Genomic DNA, 24290 nt, shown 5'->3' on the forward strand with positions numbered 1-24290 from the left:
TACTGGCTTTTAAGAAACATTGTATTTGTGAGTGTATAGATTTGTTCTATTTAATTGTTGTAGTTTTGTTGTAAGGAAAGTAAAGAGCGAAACTCTTCAAACAATGTATATATATATATGTTAGTTTTATGTAGAACAACTAAATGATTAATTTTTAGAAAATTACTTTGTCATTTATTTTTATATGTTTGTTGGTGTTCCATATCTCTCTTGTGTTTGTAAAAGAGATGATTGGTTCACACTATAAGATTTTCTTTTTTGTTTTTCGTTAGATCTAGTATTTATACCTGATGTTGTGTTTACAAATTGGTCTATTCATATAGGCCTATTAATTATGTTTATTTTATGCTCATTTTAATTATGTTTTATGTTTGCCCTTGGCAGGTTTTTTTAGTATCTATTAAACACTTTATATAAGCATCCTGAGTTGCCTCGTCATTTGAGGTTGTTACATTCTGTGCCAAACCCACCACTTTAGTAATTTCAACACAATATATTTTTCAAAGACGACACAATAAAATATTAGCACTTCCTTTTTGCTCCAGCCTATAGGCCAAATTTAATTCTACAGTTCTTTTTTTTAACCATGTAGACTTGACGAGCAGTCTTTGGCATCTGAAGTACTATTTTATTACGACTATCTTCTGTTACTAGGAACGTATGTAATTTATAAAAAAAAATATATGATCTAGATGAATATCTTTTATGAATCTAAAACTAAAATCCATCAAATTCTCACAGGCATATTAATCTACATCTAAATTGTTTTGTTTTTTATAGAGCTATTGAAAAGTTTATATACACTTTACTTTTTCTGCGTAATTTCCTCGGATATTATTAAAACTCGGCTAGCTAATCAATTTAGAAGCCTAGGGCCAGAGGTTATAGTCTGAACTCGGGCGAAAACTTTTTAAAATTTTAAATTATTTTTAAATAGAGTTTAAGCATAATTTAATTTTAATAATTTGATCTACATGAGAGCTAAACCGAAATGTATAACCTCGATCCACAGTTGATGTTTAACACTTGATTCAAAAATTGATGTTGTATGAAAGCAAAATATTTAGATAAAAAGCTGGAAACTCGAAGAATACACATAGTATATGTAATACTAAGACATAGTGGGTGTGTGTGTGGGGAAAACGTGATAATGGTAATCGAATTATCTGGGAAAAAATGTGTATTTGGGAGGGTTAGCATTACAAAGCGGGCCGTGCCAACTAAATGTAAAGAGCTAAAATTCAAGTGTTTTGAGGGGGTGGTAAGGAAAAAAAAGGAGGGAAGTGGTATGAGTTCAACTTGCAAAAAGAAGTATTTTAGGGTCGATGTAAAGCGGGCCGTTCTAAACAAACGTAAATATATAAGAATACACTGGCCAAAGGGGAGTTGTTGAAATGTGGCAATTTTATTGAAAGCGCAATCTATATAAAATAAGGAATGAAAAATAGAGCCTTTTTTTTTACGGATGAGAGTTGCAGGGGAGGGGAGAGAAGAGATACCCGAATTTACGGGCTGGTCCAATTCAACGTAATAGGTTCTAGAATTAGCTGGCCAAAGGAATATGGGGGAAGCGTTAAACTTTATATCTTTTATTGTTATAAGTACGAAAAAGAGAGAACTTACATTATACACTATATTAGTATAAGTAAGAATGAGAATGGGATTGGGGGTCCATGGCAAAATAAATAGCTTGGGAACAAATCAAGGAGCGTAGCTGGTTGGTAATGCTAGTTATTTATATAACATTATTTCATATAAGGATATGCAAAGAAAATGTCAATTATAGTAAAGAAAATATTTTACCTGGGCAGTGTCATTACAGAAAACAAGCAAAAAGAAAAACAAATCTTTCTTAAAAAACAAATATTTTCTAAGGTGAAGAACTCCGTACTTACACCTATATCTGTCATTAATGTAGAAGTTATTTCTCCTTTTCATATCAAAAAAATAAATAATTACCAATAATTAATTCACTAATTTGTTAATATTTTAATTGTTTCATGTTTTGTTAGGTACCATAAATAACGTTTAACATTTCAAATTGATCCGAGAATGGGTGTGAGAGAATAATGTGTACAATTACTTAAGGGGACAAAACCCGACATATTTAACCATATCTGTGAATACTGAAGGATTAATTATCCTGGTTAATATCCAACAAAATAATTAAAAACTAAAAATAAATCGACAAATTGTTTTTATTTTTAAATTGATTTATGTATTGTTTACGCCAATGAATAATTATGCAAAGTTTCAACTTTATCCGAAAATGAGTTTGGAAGAAATAACGTGTTTAAACTTTTTACCAGACAGACAGAGTGAGCTGATTAAAGCTTTCTAAAAATACTTAACAGTCATCAAAGCTCAATATTTAGAACATGATTTGAGTTATATTGATAATTATTTATTTTCCACTCTGCTAATGGTAACCGTCTTTCTATAGTCAGTACAATAATTTCGCTAATTGCTTTTTTTTTTATTAGCGGCCCCCGAAAGGGAAATAGGCGCTGTTAGTTTGGTGTGGTCTGTCTGTCCGTCCGTCCGTCCCGTTTAGATCTCAGAAACTAGAAGAGAAAATGAAGATCGGACATCAACACATCATGATATTTTAAATCATTAAAAGTTCTGATGCAACGGCTACTTTTTATATTTTAATTATTAAGGCAATAGCTTATTTTCTGACAGCTTAGGGGTGCAGATTTATTTATTATGTCAACAGTAGTATTACATTAAGAAGTGAATCAGATATGAACCATAGTCCATAGTATACACCATTACTCGTACAAAAAGTCCTACTATTCCTGATCATAACATTGATGGCCTAGGTGTAGTCCTTTTAGGATTAAATGTTTAAATTCATACTAATTCTAGTGTAGATCTAGATTCTATATCAAGATTCTAGATATAGTTCTAGATTTAGTTCTAGATCTAGTTCTAGATCTAGATCTAGTTTGTATGACAAATGGAAGGGGAGATATTAATTTTTCTTTGAAAGGGAAAAAGTCTTAATTTGTGTGACCCAAGTCATTTCTAGCTCAACACCTAAAGTAGGTCAAGAATTATTTTTTTTGTGTTGTTGTCTTTTTGTAAGAAGAATAAATCTTTTTTAGTTTTTCTTTATTACATGTAACATTTAATTTATTTTGAATGTATGGATAAGATTATTAATTATTATTTTAAAAAATATAAGTATACGCTAAATGAATATATGGAGGCGCGGTGGCTGAGTGGTAAAGCGCTTGGCTTCCGAACTGGGATCCTGGGTTCGAATCGAGGTGAAGACAGGGATTTTTACATACGGGATCTTCAGGGCACCTCTGAGTCCACCCAGCTCTGATGGGTACCTGACATTAGTTTAGAAAAAGACAAGGTGGTTGGTCGTTATGCTGGCCACTTGACACCCTCGTTAGGGCCATAGAAACAGATGACCTTTACATCATCTGCCCCATAGATCACTACGTCTGAAAGGGTAACTTTACTTAATGAATATATATATATATATATATATAAATATATAAAACACCTGGTATATGAAAAAGTACTTAGGTTTGTTAAAAATTCATTTTGAATGATTTAAACTTTAAAAGAGAAACATTATTTTTTTTAAATTATTATTATTTTAGTGCCCAATGATTTTTCAATTACACTACTTTCAACTATCAAAACTATTCGTGCATTTGATGTTATTGTTTACTCTAACCCTCTGAGGTCTCTGGGTCAAAAATTCATTATCCCATATATGGACTAATCTTCAACGCTTTCATTTTTTTCAATAAGTAAATAAAGTTGTATAGTATTAAAAGCTGATGAGAAATCAATAAAGAACAATCTTACATAAGTGTTAGGTAAGTCCAGATGTTTGTAGACACAATTTAAAATATTTAGGATGGCATCGTCTACACCTTTACCCTTTTGATAAGCCAATTGTATAGGGTCCAACTTACTAGAAGGATCATTCATAAGAAACATTTTAACCAGTTTTTCTAAACATTTAGACACAATGAAAGTAAAGTGAAACAGGTCTAAAGTCATTCATGATTCGTCGAGCGTCTTTCTCCATTCCTCCCTATCTTTTGCCTTAGTTAGAACCTCTTTCAATGGCAGGCCCGTCCATTCTTTTATATTGTCCTTCCATCGCTTTCTCTTTCTGCCTCTTCTTCTTTTTTAGCTTCTAATTTGAATAAAGGACCTACCTAATTGCATTAGAACTAAAATTCTGTTCCTGAGCAGATGATTACATAATATATAGAACAATAAAACCAACACAAGCTATTTAAATTTTACAAAGAGAACAAAAAAATCCTTAATAAGGGCTAACTATGGGAAAGAACTCCAAGTTTTAAGCCACATATTCCTATACTGTAAGATTAATTTCCCTCTTTCGATAAACAAAATTAATTTTTTACCACAATTTAATTAACTATTTTTTCCCTTATGTTTTGTTAGGAAATTCTGCAAAGTTTAAACTTGACCCCAGCATTAAAAGAAAAAGCGTGTTGAAAATCTGTATCAAACAGAGAAACAGACAAACAGTCAGATAGAGTTAATTGATATCAGCTTTGTAATTAGATAATTTACAAAATGCGAATCACCTTCGATTTCGAAGAATTAGGATGAGTGCAGTGTTTCACATAACTACGTAAACCCAGTTGCGACCTGCATATTCTTCCACAGCTCGTGCAAAGAAAGAAGTTATCCACCGTGATCGGAGATGACCACATTTCTCATATTCTATGAACTCGAATGACTGTAAAGTCTAATCCTTGCTTTAAAAAAGCCTGCTGCATACGTGGCATGGGTAGGTTTGGTCAGTTGCAGATAGGCCTGCTTCTTCTCTCAGAAAAGTACGGTACGGACCACGACATCATAGGATATGAGAAATATGCTCATCTTCGATATCTATATATATATATATATATATATAGAGAGAGAGAGAGGGGGGGAAAGAGGAAAGTAACTGGCAGAAGATAGCCTCTGACAGTTATACACTGGATATGTCAGATCTGTAATGGATAACTGTCTCTCCATACAAGTAGCTGCCAACAAAACCTATCAATCATCATTAGATACAATCCAAAACCAAGCCTTGCGGTTAATTAGTGGAGGTATGAGAACTAATCCCACAGCAGCCTGTGAAATAGACTCCAATATTGAACCTCTTAAGTTAAGGCGCAACAGAGCAGCATTAGAAGCTATTGAGAGATACAGAAGGTTGGAGGACGATCATCCAAATAAATTACTAACACAGAGAAATAGGAAAAACAACCAAAAAAAGCAAAGGACTCTGATCCAACTTACTGACGAACTAGCCCTAAAACACCACCTACCCAATAACAGAGAAAAAATTACCAGGTTTTCAAACATTACACCCGGACTAAACTACAAACAACCAACCATCAAAACACATTTACTAAATAACACCTTAACAAAAGAATCAAATCCACTGGAGCTCAAAGTAGGCACGCTTGAAACAATCGAAAGCTATCAAAAAACAGCTATCCATATTTATACAGACGGATCGGCTTTCAAAGCTACCATCAATGCTGGTCTTGGTGCCTTCCTGGTCTTCCCTAAAAATAAACACTTTGAGATAAGTGCACCCTGTGGTGATTACTGCTCAAACTTCCAAGCCGAAATTGAGGCAATTACCATAGCACTCCAGACAGTGGAAAACAAATTATATGAAGGAGTGCAACCACCATCAGATATTGTTGTCTTTACAGATTCCCAATCTACTCTGCAAGCACTTAACAGCAGCACCTCAAACAGCCCAAGAGAGTTGACAACACTCATTGTGATAATCCACCAGATGATATCAAAATTAAATATCAATATTACAATACAGTGGATCCCTGGACACATTGGCATCATGGGAAATGAAAAGGCAGATAAGCTATCAAAGGCAGGTTCATCTATGGAACAACCAGATAGACCTGTTAACTACCTCACCCTAAGGTCAATGTTAGTCAACAATCACAAAGAGGAGTGGCTCAACCAATGGGCATCAGGAAACACAGGCAGAGCCATGTACAGAGAAATGACTACGCCTAACAAACTGGACAGTATTAACTTCCTCCCCCGCAAAGAACAATCTACAATCTTCCAACTAAGAACAGGACACACACCACTATTAAATTACCACCTGAACAAAATAAACTCCACACAACTACCCCTTTGCAGACATTGCGCCCACCCCTTTGAAACCGTAAACCATATCCTCTTTGAATGCCCCTCCCTAATCCACCTTAGGCAGATCCTACTTCCACTACAGCCCAACATAACCAACACCCTTTACGGCAGTGCTGAACAGCTGAAGAAAACAGCACACTTTTTTTCCTTGGCACAGTCTGCAAAAGAGCTCACAGCTCAGCAGCAATAAAGCTGGCTAGAAGAAGAAGAATATATATATATATATATATATATATATATATATATTGTTACGTATTTCTGAATCTTCTGGCTAGATGTATTAGTTGGCACACAAATAAAAACACAGCAAAGAACTTGACGACTAAACTTTCAGTTTCATATAACTTTAATGACTATTAACTCTAACAATTCGTTACTGTAACATGTAGCGTAGAAGACTGTACAATATCTGTCAGTTTACAGTTAGCTATACTTCGTTGCAATTTATCTCTTCGCTTCGTTGCAATTCATCTCTTCTCAACTTTCCTCAAGCCGTATTCCACAGAACAGACTAACGACACACTTCCCAGTGTCGCTCCAGGTCTCCCAAAGCTGAACCAAGTCGTACTCAAGTCTACCGAATCAGAGCCGCACACGTCTTACATCGACTGTATCGACTGTAACAGCTCAAGTCCAATGTAGTTCGCTGTATAGACTTTAACGACAGTAGTCCACTCCAGTTAACTCTACCCTAGTTAACTTGCATCGAGTCGTACACATTTCTCTTCCACAGAGCCGCACACGTCTTACATAGTCTGTATCGACTGTAACGGCTCACTCACGACTCCATACGACTGACTTTCACATTAACTTTCTGGCTTATATAGAGTCCCTAATCGCTTCTCCAAAGTTGCACAAACACTCCTAGTATCCTCTGGAATAACATGTCAGGAAACGTCACATCCTGTCTTTATTTATACATGTAGATTCCAGAAAACACTCGCTGCAGTGTCATCAAGTCGGGGTCACACGTAGTGACCTTTATCTGTCACTGTTCATTAGTAACTGTCCCCCTACTTAGATCTGTTCGTCCCCTGAAACAACACGTGTGGACACGTCACATCCTGTCTTTGTTTGTACATGTAGATTCCAGGGAACACTAGCTGCTGTGTCATCTCGCCGGGGTCATACGTTGACCTCTACCTATCACTGTTCATTTGTAACAATATATATATATATATATATATATATATATATATATATAGAGAGAGAGAGAGAGAGAGAGAGAGGAGGGGGGGGGAAAGAGGAAAGTAGCTGGCAGAGACAGTAGGGAGTTCTCACAAAGTCTGCGGGACAGACAATTGAGACCCAAAGGATGCCATTATTGAAGACAGACGCAGATGACCAACTCGGATGGAATCATAGCAAAGTTCAGAAGCTACCGAAGAGACGTCCGCAGAAATCTAAATCTTTGAAAAGGATAAACACGGCCGGACTAGTAGATGACAAAATTGAAAAGTTGCTTATAGAACAATATCACAAGACTTTAAAGATGCGACAATTGTCCATCTATACAAGCGATAATGAAACCGCCAAATCCACGACAACGACAGAGGAGTATCTCTTCTCTCTATTGCTCGCACGCATCCTATAAATCGGCTAATGCATCATCTAGAACATGGTCTACTACCAGAAAACCAATGCGGCTTCAGAAAGGAGCGTGGAACCAATGATATGATATTTGGTGCAAGGCAGCTCCAGAAAAAATGCCAAGAACAAAATGCTAATCTCTTCACAATATATTTTGACCTAACAAAAGCATTCGAAAATGTTAGCAGAGGACTCTGGAAGATCATGTCAAAGTATGGATATCCACAAAAATTCATTTCCATGGTGAAACTGTTTCATGATGGCATAAAGGCTTGTGTCCAGGAAAGTTAAAAACCATCAGAGCCCTTTGAAGTATCAAACGGGGTAAAAAAAGGCTGTGTCCTAGCACCTACACTGTTCAGTACTATGTTCTTGACTATGCTGACAGATGCATACACAAAAAGAGATAATAACGGATTAAATATAACGTATAGATTTGATGGTGGCTGTCACGTACACTGTATCTATATTTAGCCGCCCAAGGTTACCAGCCAGAACTTGTTAGCTCGGGAATTTCCATCACACAACAAACGTATGTTTTGGAGTGAATGTGTTTGGTTAGAAATATTATTTATTGTACTTTGAGCTGCATTTATTGGTTGGCCTTGCAGCGAAGAGATGTTAGTCAGTGATTACCCTCTAGAGCCTGGGAAGATTCTAGATTGACGCCAGTCTTGTGTGGAACGTGTTAGAGATAACATGTACGAGAGTTTAGTGTTAGAACTCAATTATATTATTGTGTAGATCATTTATTTTATTCAAGTACATTTAACCATTGTAATTATTTGTGAATAGCTTTTCCAAGTTCTGAATTAAAGTATTTGTTTTAGACGAAGAGAAGTTTCTTCATTGAATATATAATAAAATACTTAGATCTTCTTGTCAACCAGTAACTTCTAGATGATCTTCTTATCAACTGACGATTTCTGAATCCTCGGCAATTACGATCATTGATTGTGCTTCAACGTGACATCTTGACATCAAGTTTGATTCGTAACAACTAGCACTATTGATGATCGTAACAGTGGCCTATTCAACTCGAGGCGGCTCAAAGCAAAAAATCAGCAGTAATCAGGGACCTGCTATTTGCTGACGACTGTGCCCTAAATGCTTACTCTGAAAATGATCTGCAGAGCATCGTCAGTGACTTTTCAAGAGCACGTTCAGACTTTGGCCTAACTATAAACACAAAAAAGACTGAAGTCTTATATTTACCTGCTCAAGGTAAAGCCTACTCAGATCTAAGCATCAAGATAAACGGAAATGATATAAATGTAGTGCCTATCTTGGCAGCACACTCTCCAGAAAGGGAAAGATCGATAATGAAATCGACCTGCGTATCGCCAAGGCCAGTGCATCCTATGGCAGACTGTCTGAAAATGTCTGGAACAGACGTGGTATCACCACAATCACAAAGCTAGGGGTCTATTGAGTTATCATCCTCCCTACATTGCTCTATGTCTCAGAAACGTGGATAGTATATAGAAAACATGCACAAAAAAACTGAACCAATTCCACATGACAGAAAAATAGTGAACGTTAAATGGCAAGACAAAATACCAGATACACTTCACAAAATACCAGATACTGAAGTGCTTCGAAAAGCGGGCCTGCAAAGCATCCACACAATCCTGATGCAGTGTCGTACTGTGAAAACTGGCCACTAATTGCTGAGGACAAGAGAACAACACTGGCAGAAGAAAAGTGTCAGAGAAAAAAAAAGCAAGGCCCACGACACTAGCTCCAGCTGGAATAACCTGCCCAGTGTGCAGTTGAACATTCAGGGCTCGCATATGTCTCACCAGCCACATGAAGAGATAAAACCCCAGTGCAAATCCCTAAGCCCCCTGGATGACAAAAGTGGTCATCATCGAACCACGATGGACAAACTATATATGGTGCTACAATTTCTATAGTTCTCCCGTAGTGCCCTGAAGTGGAATTGCAGTCTGTTAGGATATTTATTTTCTTCTTTTAAACGATGAATCAAGATACACTCACTTTGGCTTGAATAAGGTTTGTTTTGTGGGATTTCTGTTTTTGAAATCTGACAAATAATCAATTTGAACTAAATTATCTAAATTATAATTTGGCAGAAAAAGAACTCTTTGAGAAGTAAAAAAAAATATGATTGAAACTGAAATGTAGGAAGCGCTAGAGAACCAAAAATGAAGAAAGGAAATCAGACGAGGCCATTGAATGATAGCTTTCACGTTACGAAATAGCGGAAAGCATTTACAAAAAACATTTGATAAGAAGTGCATAGAATTTAAATAAAAAAGCATTCTTACCATTCCAACAAAGGCACCATTGATTACTGCTAAAATATTCCAAGTATCGCCAAATAGTCCGATTCTGTAAAAAAAATAATTCATATCTATATCTCTCTATATATACAGGTATATATTGTTACGAATCTCACTATCCAGGCTCTCTGCAAACTGCACCATACACCACCAACTTAAAGAACTTGACAACTCAGGGCTCCAAAGTAACGTAACACTTTAATAGTTGAAGAAATAACAGCCAATACTGTACAATTGGCAGCACGTAACACAAGACCGTACAAATACCTCTTCGATAACACCGTTCCGCCGTATCAAATCTTGCACTGGCCTCTCCGTCTCGTTCCGGGCTTTCACTGGGTTCAACAGTTCAGGACTGACTTCACACACTAGGCTCGTTGTGTCGGACTCGATCACAGACCAAGATCAAGACGCCGTTCGTCTCAACTGTACTTGATAGTACTCCGCACTGAACCGTCGTAATGCTCCGTACAGAACCACACCGCTGAACTGTGCTGTAGTCGACCGGACTGTAGTGAACCGGGCTCTGAACCCCTTCCGTGAACCTTGCTGTATTGAGCCCCTTTTCTCGACTGTCTTGACTGCGACACCTCCGCTCTTTATATAGGGTCCCTACTGGCCTTCTCGAACCGGACAGAACGCCGCTCGACGTTTCTAGGTGGTCAGATGACTACAACTCTCGTGACGCTCATGAGCTCTGTTCACGACGGCGATCCTTCCCGAACCGTCCTGTTGATACTCGACTCGGTTGACCGTCGTAGCTCGTCACGGTTGACCGCTCGTCTAGCGCTGGCCTGGGGCGAATTGCGTCGGCTGACTACACTCACACCACTACCCCCATCTGTGCCACCATCAAGTTTATAACACTGCCCCCTCCTTAGATCTGTCCGTCCCGGACAGGATCAACATCATGACATTGGCTGTAAAGTTTCATCGCTGCAGGCGGGGGTCGATCAGTGGCAGTTGCCTTGCCTCTTGAGCTTGATGGAGCCATCCATGTTGCAGTCAGCAATGGTCGCTTCCTTCTTCTCCTCCAATTGGCCTTCACCTGGTTGCATGGACGTCGTGCTTTCTTCGCCATCCACGTTGAATTCAGAAAACGTTTTCTTCTTCTCCTCCAGTTAGCCTTCATCTGGTTGCATCGATGTCGTTGTCGCATCGTCATCCATGTTGCACTCAACAAAAGTAGCCTTCTTCTTCTTCTCCGCCAGTTGGTCTTTATGTGGCTGCAGTTATTTCTTGGTAGGATCACCATGCACTTTGGACTACGCAAACGCCGCCTTCTTCTTTTCCTCCAGTTGATCGTCCTCTTGTTGCAGTGACGTTGTGGTTGCATCGCTCTCTTGTCGGTCGGTACTGAGGACAGCCACTTGACACATGAAGAGGTATAGGATGTAAGGGCTGGGGATACCAAGATCGTTGGCAAAAGAGTTGGCTTCATAGGGCTTTGCGAAGAAGGACTGGGATGGGCTTCAAATCCACAGGGCGAGGAATTGTGGGACATGTCATCATCTTCAACCTTGTCTGGAGGGCATGCTCGTGGGGCAGGTTGGTAACACTCCTCGTGCAAAGGTCCCTCGTCTTCGGCTTCAGGCTCCATTCGGCTTTCTTCACCACCATCAGGACCTCTCTCTCTCGTCTCAGTATCGGGCCAATCGCTTGTTGGTTTCAGACCTGGTCGATGACTTTCATCTTGCAAATGTCCATCAAAGTCAACGTCAGGCTGTCTTGGATTCTCTTGACCACCATCAGGGCTTTCCTCTCCAGTCTTGGCAGCTGGACCAACGTCAGGCTTCCTTGGATTCTCTTGACCACCATCAGAACTTCTCTCGCTGAGCTAAGCATCTGGACGAACGTCTGTAGGGTACAAGCTTCGCCGGTAGCTTCCATCATGTAAACGTCCCTCAGCAACTGGCTTGGAGGCAGATTCAGTGTTCTCTTGATCTGTCTTGTTGTTTGAGCTTCTCATATCAGGTACGTCGTCAGCACAAGCTTCTGTTCGACTATAGGCAGCTTCTCTTGTCTCTTTGTCTGTCTCTTTCGGCTCCCCAGATCTGTACTCCTTGTTTTCGGATTCACAGGCAGCACCACGTTCATCAGCATTGCCACTGTTACTGCTTATTGATTCACAGCATTGGGTGGGTAATAGTTCAATGTCCAACGATGGTGAATCTCCTTCATCTTTCAAGTCTCCTTGGTCGTACAAGGTTTCTTCCACCAAGTCCATCGTTTTCACCACGGGGCTCGTCACTTCTTTCACTGAGGTACCCATCTCTTTAATCTCTCTACAGAAGTCCTCGGTGGACTTCTTCAATGTCATACTCATCTCGTCCAGTACAGAGTTCAAGAGCTCTCCCAAGTCTGGTGCGACTTCAAACAGATACGTGTCCGGATCTTCTTCTTCTTCCATTATGTCTTCCCGGAGGCGTGCTTGTAAGGTTTCCTTGTTTCCACATGTCTTCAGCCCTCGTTCACGGAGTTCTTGCTTCAGTTCTCTAAATTCAAGTTCGTACAGCAGTTTCAGACGAGCCATAGTAGATCCGGTCCAATCCGATTCCGATCCGATCCCACTTCTGACACCAGTTGTTACGAATCTCACTATCCAGGCTCTCTGCAAACTGCACCATACACCACCAACTTAAAGAACTTGACAACTCAGGGCTCCAAAGTAACGTAACACTTTAATAGTTGAAGAAATAACAGCCAATACTGTACAATTGGCAGCACGTAACACAAGACCGTACAAATACCTCTTCGATAACACCGTTCCGCCGTATCAACTCTTGCACTGGCCTCTCCGTCTCGTTCCGGGCTTTCACTGGGTTCAACAGTTCAGGACTGACTTCACACACTAGGCTCGTTGTGTCGGACTCGATCACAGACCAAGATCAAGACGCCGTTCGTCTCAACTGTACTTGATAGTACTCCGCACTGAACCGTCGTAATGCTCCGTACAGAACCACACCGCTGAACTGTGCTGTAGTCGACCGGACTGTAGTGAACCGGGCTCTGAACCCCTGCCGTGAACCTTGCTGTATTGAGCCCCTTTTCTCGACTGTCTTGACTGCGACACCTCCGCTCTTTATATAGGGTCCCTACTGGCCTTCTCGAACCGGACAGAACGCCGCTCGACGTTTCTAGGTGGTCATATGACTACAACTCTCGTGACGCTCATGAGCTCTGTTCACGACGGCGATCCTTCCCGAACCGTCCTGTTGATACTCGACTCGGTTGACCGTCGGAGCTCGTCACGGTTGACCGCTCGTCTAGCGAATTGCGTCGGCTGACTACACTCACACCACTACCCCCATCTGTGCCACCACCAAGTTTATAACAATATGTTTACAATGTTGACATGAGAAAAGATCGAAAGGATTTAGATCTAGATCTAATTTTAAGAACTAAACTTTGCACTTATAGTTTTTTTTGACACATGAAAATACAAAATATAGTTTATTGATTTCATTATTTAATAAAATTAACCTTCAAATTTGTGTTTCAAAAGCATTTTTACATTAATTTGTTATTTATATCTGCGAATTTAGATATCCCAATGCACATTCTTTCATTAGACATTACCAAATGGTTACACATTAACACATCTCTCTACTAGTCTACTGAGTCTATTCCTAGGCCTAGGTCTAAAACTCTTATTGAACTCTAAGATGATAAAACCTCTTTTTGCAAAGATAGTTTTATGCTTTAACACATGAACATACTAATTATAGTTCATTCATTTCATATTTTAATGAAATTAACATTCAAATTTGTTTTTCAAAAGCATTTTTCATACATTCGTTGCTAGAGCTGCGAAGCCGTGTTGAGATATATTCTAATAGTTTCATTTATGAATCTAATTTAAAAAGGTCACGCATGCACAGGGTGAAGCCGAATACAGGAATCTTGTTTGGGCTAGCTGGCTCAAAGCTCTACATAATAATAAAGTGTTTGATCCTAATCACTTAGAATTGACATTTATGAAAATTATTGATTTTAGGGTAGAGAATTATCTAGTTTTATTTTCATATGCATGTACAATACTCAGGCAGTTTTCCAGAAATGGGGTGTTGGGGGTCAGGGATATTTGATATTGTGTTGATTGTTCTGGGATAAAGGATCCTTGAATCATTTTTCTGCCTCTGGTGGTTTGAGCGTCGTGAGTTTACAAAAATCTTTTACAGTTAAAACTTTAAAGTCTAATACTAATACTATGGTCATGTTTCTTTGGCCAATGGTTAAAAAGCAGCACAACGACAAACCACTTCCACTATCCATATCTAAAGTCAAGTACCCGTTAGAATTGGATGGACAGAAGGGCGATAAAAATCACGAAATTTAGAATATAATGTACAATGTCTTAGCTATGAAATAATATTTCTATTACTATTATTATTTTTTAGGTCAATCACTTTTCAATTGTTTATGATTTAATACTTGTGAATTATGAGAATTTACAAATAAAAGTTTAAAATAAAAAAAAGCCCACAAAAGAGGCAAGAGGGCCCATAAAAGAGGCATATAAAGCCCAAAAAAAGAGGCAAAGAAAAGAGGCCTAATGCCAAGGATTCCTATGATGATAAAGCTAAAATGAAATAGCGCAAATTCTGAGGTCTCCTATTAAAAAAAATGATTTCATTGTTTTTATTTACCTGTGGGTTATAAGCGAAGTAATGCCTCCAAAACTTGCAGAGATCAGTGTATTGAATACAGCCAGACTAATAACTGTGGCATCCCCTGGTTGAGTAATATGGAGCTGAGAAGCTGCATTGAAAGCCATAAATCCAAACAATAGAACAAAGATTCCAAATGTTGCCAACTGTAAGAAAGCAAAACAAAACCGTTACAATGTTTCAAAATAGAATAATCTAAGAATTAAATTTGGTCTGGAGGTCTAGACACTGTACATCTTGAACCAGGGGCGGAGTGGCAATATAGGCATTCGGGCAAATGCCTGGTGGGCCGATACCCAGTTGGGCCAGTAAGGCCACCGAAAGGGCCGCATGAATGTAAAATGTTTCAAGATTTTATAATATTCTCTTTTAGCAACACTTTGAGCGTCGTGAGTTTAAAAAAGAAGTCAAAAGCTTACTGTCAGAGTCACTCAATTTTATCACAGCGTTAATTATTATTTATTATTATTTATTCATTTTATTTTAATTATTTTCCCGTTCTATCCCCAAGTTCATCACCCACCCCACCTTTTCCTCTTCAGGCTAGACTTAGTCCACCACCTTGGCGATAACAAGGCCACGGCTTTCACTTATCTCCCCTTGATCGGGGAAAGATAAACACACAGTCTCTTTGGTCTTACCCGCCGGATGTCTGACGGTCGCTGTTGACTCCACCTAGGGTGGGGTACAAATCACTCTTTCTTCCCCCCCCCCTCTCCCGTGTCTCTCTTTGATCAAAGAGATCACTCGGATCAACGCACCCCTCGACACTCCAAGGTGCGACTCCCAGCTCGAGTAAAATTCGCCCACGTGAGAGACAATCTCTGGCTTATCGCATTTCCTGTTTCCGCCCATCTCTCACGTACCTTTATAAGGTAGACTAAGTCGCTGGCAATTGAGTCTGGACTATTTCATTTATTCTTACTCTTAGAGAAATACCTGGTGCCTCCCTCAGGTGTCTGCCTTTGTACTTAGTGCTATTCAGCACTGCACTACTGCCTATTTGCTATTGAGTATCATCTACTGCCTACGTGTATCTACTCAACTCTTTTACTTGGTGTTATCGGCTCTACCTGCCTGCCTATTTGACAATCCACTTGTCATCCCATTAAGCACGACGTCCCTATAGACCCAGAGTCTGTGCGAGACGTCATAGCTCCGCCTGAACTCCGCAAGTCACTGGACATATCCTGCCAACTACGCTGCCCATGGCAAATCAGCTCTGCCCGCAGTACCCTTGTGCCCACGGTAGCCGGCCACCTGCCCTACTGTGCCCACTACAGATATCAGAACTTTGGATTGAGACTCCACAAGAACTGTAGCACCGGCGTCCCTCTACCCGCTAGAACGCCACCTTCAGCTGCAGAACTTCAAGCCAGGACACAGCCAGCTGGTTATTTAAAATATAGCTCGGGTCGAGGTCGAGTTGCAGACCCAGCAGACCTAATTAGTCGGGTTTTTGTCTGGAATTCCCAACCATGTACCCATTGTATGATAGAGAATTTTTGATTGGTTGGAGATGTGAGCTAAATTTTAAATATCGTGGTTTTGAATGGAAGGAGGACAGGAAGAGGTGTGGCTACGCTACGAGCTGAAAAGAAATTGAAATAATTCCCCAGTCTCGAGCTGATTCTCATACCGTGTAGAGTGTACCAATTTGAATTTAGGCTTATATATTTATTAAGTACATAATCTCATGCTATGCTGTCGAATGTGAAAATGCAAAGGGCCCCCAAAAAGGTCAATCCCCCCGGGCCCCCAAATCCCTAGCCGAGGGGAGCTTATCCCCATTGACACCCCCTGGCCAAGACAACCTTTGAAACTTTGAACATAAGGCATTCATATTCTATGAAGAATGCGCAGACCAGGAAGTAAGGATCTTAGTATCAATTTCTCTCTGAAGAATATAATTCAAATTTGTATGTGGTGTATTCATTATTTTTACTGACTATTGCAATAATGTGAATTAGCCGGTAAAAGCTTTATAAACTCTCTCTATATATAGCTCCTCCTTCGTGGTCTAAGATTAGCATATTTCTCATTTTACTCATTCGTTAGATCAATTGCAGATAGACCTGCTTCTTCTCTTAGCTTTTTGTTGGCTCTGCGTTCTTTCATGCTGGCCACTATCCTTGCTTTCGTATCTCGTGACTTTGAACGCATTAAGCTATGACATTAATAAAAGGACTTCCCCAGGCAATTCAGGGCAAACAAGGATGACTGACATGTTATTCCATTCTTGCCCTTTATTTCAAATAGATTTTCTAATGAATAAGTCACTTGGTTACAAAATTGACAAAAACTTACTGCTACTGAGTGGCCTCTGATATTAATAACAGTGCCAGTTTCTTTATGAAATCTTCCAAGGCGTGGACCCAGAAAGCATGTTGCTATAAAAGCAGATGTTCCTCCAACCAAATGAACTAGTCCACTGCCACCATAGTCCTGTAGGGGAGACATTAAATTATTTTGAATTACATCTTTGTTAACTATAAATTAATTAATGCAATTTTACTCAATATAAGCTTTTTTTTTTTTACAATACCCGTATTCAATTCACGTCTTCATGGAACCTGGGTGGCGGGTGAAACCTGCACACGGATCTGAAAAACCGCTCTAATGATGTTACACGACATTTAATAGTTGATGAGAAAAAAAAAACTAGCTCGTTGGCTACCCGGGAAAATTCTTTGACCGTTAAAGTTTTTTAAACTAAAAAGAAACTTTAGATTGTTTGTTTGTTTTACATGTTTCGGATGTTCCTTCAGAGTTGAAGATAATTACTTCCTAGTCCAAACCTCCCGCAGGACGACGGGGGATGGGAGCGGGCAGGGTTTGAACCCTGGACCATCGATAAATCTGAACGACAGTCCAGCGCGCAAACCGCACGACCAGGCAGCCATCCTTGGCTAGAGAACTTGTCTAGATCTATATCTAACATAGGTTTTGAAAGGACTATCGAGTTCGGGAATTTCAGAATGTAAGAGATTATTGATTCAAGAGTTTAATAATTGAATGTTCAGAAAAACTTTGCGCATCGTTTTCTAAGTCTAAAGCTAAAGAATATTAGAAACTCAAGTGCATGTGTACATTTCGCTTAACCAGGATTTCTGGGGGGGGGGGGGGATAGGTGAATGACGAGGTAAATAGATGTTCCATTGTAATCTAACATTTATTAGTTATTAAGAGAAAAACAATCGATCTACAAGTTGTATAAAGGATGAATTGTCTTTTTAGAATAAAATATTTGTAATGTTTTTTGTTGTTTTAAAAGTATTTTTAAAATATATTACTTGTTAAATGGATAAGAAAGTTAAAAGTTTTAATGTCGATTAAAATGAAACTCACTTCATAACGAATCGTCTCCATAAGTCCATTGATATCAAAGTCATATCCAAGATAGAGCCAACCTTGTGTTGTCCAGCCCCAGTGAGTAACAACTGGGTAAATGAAAGCTAGAAAAAAAAAAACAATCAGTCTAATTGTGATTTTTTAGACTGATCTAGTAATAGTGTATCACTTTTGGTCGAAATCAAAATAAAACAGTATTGTTATTGTTCAAAAGTTCAAACTTTTTTTGACATTTAGGAAAAAAATTTTCCATCCGTCAAATGGAAACTGAATACAAACGAACAGAAACTATAAAATTTTTTAAATCTCTAAATTATTACTTTGAACTAAAAAAATGTTGACAGTTCTAAAAACTTAAGAATTTAATAAAATGCCGCCATTGTCTAGTGTTAACAAATTATTATTTGTCATCATTGTTTGGCACTACCAAATGATCTTTTAACTATTATGTAGCATTAATAAATTATTGTTTTTTTCACCATTGTCTGGCGTTAAAAAAATTATTGTTTGTCATCATTGTCTGACATTAACTAATTATTTTTGCATTTTGGAAAGCTATACATTGAAATTTTGGCAACAATCTTCTCCTTACCTTGTAGTGCGTTGCAGACAATCTCTTTAACTATATCTCATTCGGTTTACAACTGGCCATCTCCAGCCTAATAACTGATGTATCGAGTAAAATTGACCTATTTTACACTCTTCCTTTCTAATCTATAGCCATAGGAATCTTAACATTTCAGATCTATAGCCATAGGAATCTTAACATTTCAGATCTATAGCCATAGGAATCTTAACATTTCAGATCTATAGCCATAGGAATCTTAACATTTCAGATCTATAGCCATAGGAGTCTTAATATTTCAGGCAATCTAAAAAAAAGGGAGCGAAGACTAATAGCGTACCTGTGAGAAAGAAACTGTAGATTAGGTATGCGATGAATTCACATCTCTCAGATACAGCGCCGGCAACTATAGTAGTTGCTGTTGATGCAAACATAGCTTGGTAGAAGAAAAATGCGATCTTGTCGTCATTAAAATCATTCATTGCCCAGTTATGCCATCCAATGAACTCGTTTCCTTGACCAAAAGCCAAAGCATAGCCAACCAGCCAGTAAGCAATGCATGCCGTAACTTGACACAAAGATAAGGAGTAATATAGTGAAAATAATTAAAATAATATTGTTCCCATGAATGTACTATAAATTAAATCCTGACCCTGACGACTCAGTGAATGATAATCATATGATAATCAATGATAATTGTCCCACTTAGCGTGAACTATGAAAGACGAAAATTTAACCTGTTATCACTTTCATGGTACATAATTCATCATCACAAAACTAAACATTCGTATTCAACCAAAGAGACGTCCGGAAAAATCTAAACCCCTAAAAAGGCTAAACACGGCCAGCTTAGCAAATGACAAAACTGAAAAGTCGCTTGCAGATGCAATAGAGAACTGCCTCAAGTCCACCCTTCTAATTAAATCAAATGTAGATAAAAGCTGGCAAGGCTTCAAAGAAGCTATTCATAGCCCAGCATTAAGCATACTCGGTCCTATGGAGAGAAAGCATCAGAACTGGTTTGATGAAAACAGTACTGAGATCAGAAAACTATTAGATGAAAAGCACAAGCTCCATAAATTGTATCTGAACAACACAAACAAACTCCCAGTCCACTAAAGATGCATTCACTAACATCCGCAAAAATGTGCAAAAACAGTTACGCCAAATGCAAGATACCTGGTTTAGCAAGAAAGTGGAAACAATACAGGAATTTGCTGACAAGCACGACAAGAAGAACTTCTACCATGCCATAAACGAAATATATGGACCCACAAAGTCAGGCTCTTCCCCTCTATTAAATGCTGATGGGACAATCCTTTTGACAAATAAGGAAGAAATCCTAAAATGCTGGGCACAGCACTTCGAAAAGGTTCTCAATACACCTTCCATCATAAATGAAGCGGCCATAGACAGACTACAGCAGGTACCAATAAATGAAAAAATGGATGAACCCCCTCCTCCCCCTACGCTAAAGGAAACCGATCTTGCCATTCAACAGCTCGCAAGCGGAAAAGCCCCAGGAGCTGACTCCATTACCGCAGAGGTCTACAAAAAGGTGGATTAGCCCTGATTGAAAGACTTCATAAGCTCTTCTTAATTATGTGGGAATAAGAGTCAATACCACAAGACTTTATTTATACAAGTGAAAAGGAAACCGCAAAATCTGCGACAACCACATATGAATATCTCTTCTCTCTATTCCTGGGAAAATCCTTGCACGCATCCTACTAAATCGGCTCATGCAACACATAGAACATGGTCTACTACCAGAAAGCCAGTGCGGCTTCAGAAAAGAGCGTGGAACCATTGACATGATCTTTGCAGTAAGGCAGCTCCAGGAAAAATGCCAAAGAACAAAATGCTGACCTGTTCTCAATATATGTCGACCTAACAAAGGCATTCAACACTGTTAGCAGAGAAGGACTCTGGAAGATCATGTCAAAGTATGGCTGTCCACGAAAATTCATAACCATGGTGAGACTATTTCATGATGGCATGAAGGCTCGTGTCCAAGAAAGTGGAGAACCATCAGAGCCCTTCGAAGTATCAAACGGGGTAAAACAAGGCTGTGTCCTAGCACCTACACTGTTCAGTATCATGTTCTCCGCTATGCTGACAGATGCATTGACAAATAGAGAAAACAACGGGATAAATATATCATACAGATTTGATGGTGGCCTATTCAACCCGAGGCGAAGAAACTGAACCAAAGAAAGAAACTGAACCACTTCCACATGACATATCTGAGAAAAATATTAAATGGCAAATGGCAGGACAAAATACCAGATACTGAAGTCCTTCGAAGAGCGTGTCTGCAAAGCATCCACACAATCCTGATGCAGTCTCAGCTGCGATGGGCAGGTCGTCTACAGAATGGAAGACCACCGCATCCCTAAACGACTCTTGTATGACCAACTAAGCGAAGGAAAGCGCTTGCAAGGTGGTCAAAGAAAGCGCTTCAGGGACACCCTCAAAGCTTCTCTGAAGGCGTTCAGCATAGATCCAAGCACCTGGGAGACAGAGGCACATGACAGAGCATCATGGCGTCGCGCTGTGAAAACTGGCGCACAGATTGCTGAGGAAAAAAGAACAACGCTGGCAGAAGAAAAACGCCAGAGAAGAAAAGCAAGGCTAACGACACTAGCTCCAGCTGGAATAACCTGACCAGTGTGCGGCCGAACATTCCGGGCTCACATAGGTCTCACCAGCCACATGAGGAGGCATAAAACCCCAGTGCAAAGCCCTCAGCCCCCTGGATGACAAAGTGGTCATCATCGAACCACGATGGACGAACTGTATATATATATATATATATATATATATATATATATATATATATATATATATATATATATATATATATATATATATATATATATATATATAATCCCACTGTTTATGACATGTATTCAAATGTTATTGCAAATTTTACAATGATATTTAATTAAAATTAGAAACAGATCTAACATCACCTGAACAGGTTTCCTTTGTTATACTTTAAGACAGAAATGGTATAAAGTTGTGCTTTGTCATTTAATCTTAAACTACCATCTAGACGTGTCTAGGCATATATCTAGACATCTATATTATAAAGTAGAATGTGAGGGGTATGTATGGATGTATGTTACTTATAGACATCAAAACCGCTTGACCAATCTTGATAAAACTTGGCAGGAATGTTTCTTGGGTACCAACTTAGACCTTAGTGTATGTATTGTAGCCCTAAAACAAACGTAAGACCCTAAAAAAAAATAATGTTGTCCGACTCTATTACAGCTATAGTATTTTATGGATCTAGGCCATGTCTACAATGTTGACATTAGAAAAGATGGAAAGGATTTAGACCTAGATCTAATTTTAAGAAATACACTTTGCGCAGATAGTTTTTTACTTTGACACATGAAAATACAAAAGAAGATCCATTGATTTCATTATATAATAAAATTAACCTTCAATTTTGTGTTTCAACAGCATTTTTTACATTAATTAGTTCCTTATATCTGTGATTACAGATTTCTTGACGAACATTCTTTCATTAGACAATTCCGTAATGAATCGCGTACTAAATATTAATTCGTTTAATTGTTTACTTTATAATCCCATCCCTAGATCTAAAACTCTAATTCAACTCTAAGATGATAAAACTTCTCTTCGCACAGATAGTTTTATACTTTAACACATAAACATATTAATTAACGTCCATTCATTTCATATTTTGATCAAATAAACATCCAAATTTGGTTTTCTAAAGCTACATTCGTTTACGAAAGCTGCGAAGCCGAGTTGAGATAGGCCTAGATCTATGTTCATTCATGAATCGCGTACTAAAAATTATTTCGTTTAATTGTTCACTTTATAATCCCATTCATTTAACAAAGCTATCGCTCTTTTCGTTTTTAATAGATAAGAATGTATCGACCTCGGGTAAACCCATTTTCGCAAAACTAATTTTATTTTCGTAACGAAAGAGAAATTACGTGAAAGGATTATTAGCTAAGTTTAACATACATCTAAATCCAATCCACTAGATTATTCAAAAGCATTTTTTACATAAATTAGTTCCTGATATCTGTGACTACAGATTTCCTGGCGAACATTATTTCATTAGACATTACCAATGGTTACACATTAACACATCTCTCTACTGAGTCTATTCCTAGGCCTAGGTCTAAAACTCTTATTGAACTCTAAGATGATAAAACTTCTTTTCGCAAAGATAGTTTTGTGCTTTAACACATAAATATACTAATTATTGTCCATTCATTTCATATTTTAATCAAATTAACATTCAAATTTGTTTTTCTAAAGCATTTTAATACATTCGTTCGCTGTTCGCTAAAACTGCGTAGCCGTGTTGAGATAGGCCTATATTCATTCATGAAAAAAGGTCACGCATGCACAGCACAGAATGAACTCTATAAAAGCCAATGTTTAACTCTAGATTAGTGTAGATTTAGATCTATGTCTACCTCAATATATACTTTATACGTTATACACATGAACATACAAAATTTAGTCTATTAATCTCAAATTTTAATCAAATATATGTAGGCCTACAAGCCAATGTTTTAATTTGAAAAAGAAAAAAAAAGATTTAAGCCTATTAGCTATTTTGATTTGATAGCTTCATTCACACTATTTTTATATTGACACATTTGCTTTACTTATTACATTATTATTTCGTTTAATTGTTTACAAAACACTCTCATTGACTATATCGAAAGTAATGCGCAAATAAAGACCCGCGGGTCGCGGGTAACATATGTCTAGTTTTAATATAATTATCTTTTCCGATGTGTCTGCTTTTGCCAAAATATTTTTTTTTTCAGCTTGGTTGACATCCCCAAAATGGTTTCACCCGGTGCGACCACACCTCTCTAGTGACGCTACTTTTCCCAGATACCTACTTCTCCCCAACAATTTCGATTAATATTGTTATGACTTTGCCATGCGCACCGCACTATCTGTGACCAAACAAGTCGAATGTTGACAAAGGTGACAAACGATTTCCGCCCAAGTCGAGAGCCAATATGGAGATGCATTGCTCAAGGCAGATGCCCTTTGTGTTTGTCATGTCTCCGTGTAAGTAAACGTCTTTGTCCCGTTGAGTTGCCTCACTTAAGTTATTACAATATATTGGAGTAGACGGGCTAGAAAATTAAAAAAAAATGAGTCCGCACAACTAACCGGATTACCATGGAACAGCATAGTGAACTATTACCCACTAGTAGATCTACTAATCCATGTATATTCTTGTTAATTCGGCACCTGTGCTCCCCACCCGCCATCGAGTCCAACAAGTGGACGGGCCATTCGGAAGTCCAGAATGAGCCCGCCAGGGCTACACAGGTGCTATACTCAGTCAGCTGCTGCATCGGACATGAGGAGGCAACAAATGTGGCAACTTTAAAAGAAATGTCACGAGCTGAGGCACTTAGCCTATATTCGACGCATGAAATAGTCTTCCAGAATGCTACAGTGAGGTGAAGTTGGTATTTGAAGTACTAACTATCTTCGGATCGACATATTCGTGCGAGCAAGTGTTATATTCAAATATAAATAAAAGTACAGCAAGAAGTCAACTAACAAATGAAAATTTAGAGTCGCGTTTGAAAC

The 24290-nt window shown here is 38.5% G+C and overlaps 1 protein-coding gene across 2 annotated transcripts in view; it reads right to left on the reverse strand.

The window, feature by feature from the left end:
* Nucleotides 1-24290, reverse strand: part of LOC106070894 (putative ammonium transporter 1) — a 114456-nt gene that overhangs the window by 35416 nt on the left and 54750 nt on the right. For both annotated transcript variants that reach the window (XM_056044950.1, XM_056044948.1), the window contains 5 exons: nt 19012-19239; nt 18104-18210; nt 17063-17200; nt 14735-14901; nt 10071-10134 (listed from right to left, as the gene is read on the reverse strand). In XM_056044950.1, the coding sequence (XP_055900925.1) occupies nt 10071-10134; nt 14735-14901; nt 17063-17200; nt 18104-18210; nt 19012-19239 (704 nt within the window). The remainder of the gene's footprint in view (nt 1-10070; nt 10135-14734; nt 14902-17062; nt 17201-18103; nt 18211-19011; nt 19240-24290) is intronic.

This window comes from Biomphalaria glabrata, chromosome 10, assembly GCF_947242115.1.
Source record: "Biomphalaria glabrata chromosome 10, xgBioGlab47.1, whole genome shotgun sequence".
In the NCBI taxonomy this organism is placed as follows: Eukaryota; Metazoa; Mollusca; class Gastropoda; family Planorbidae; genus Biomphalaria; species Biomphalaria glabrata.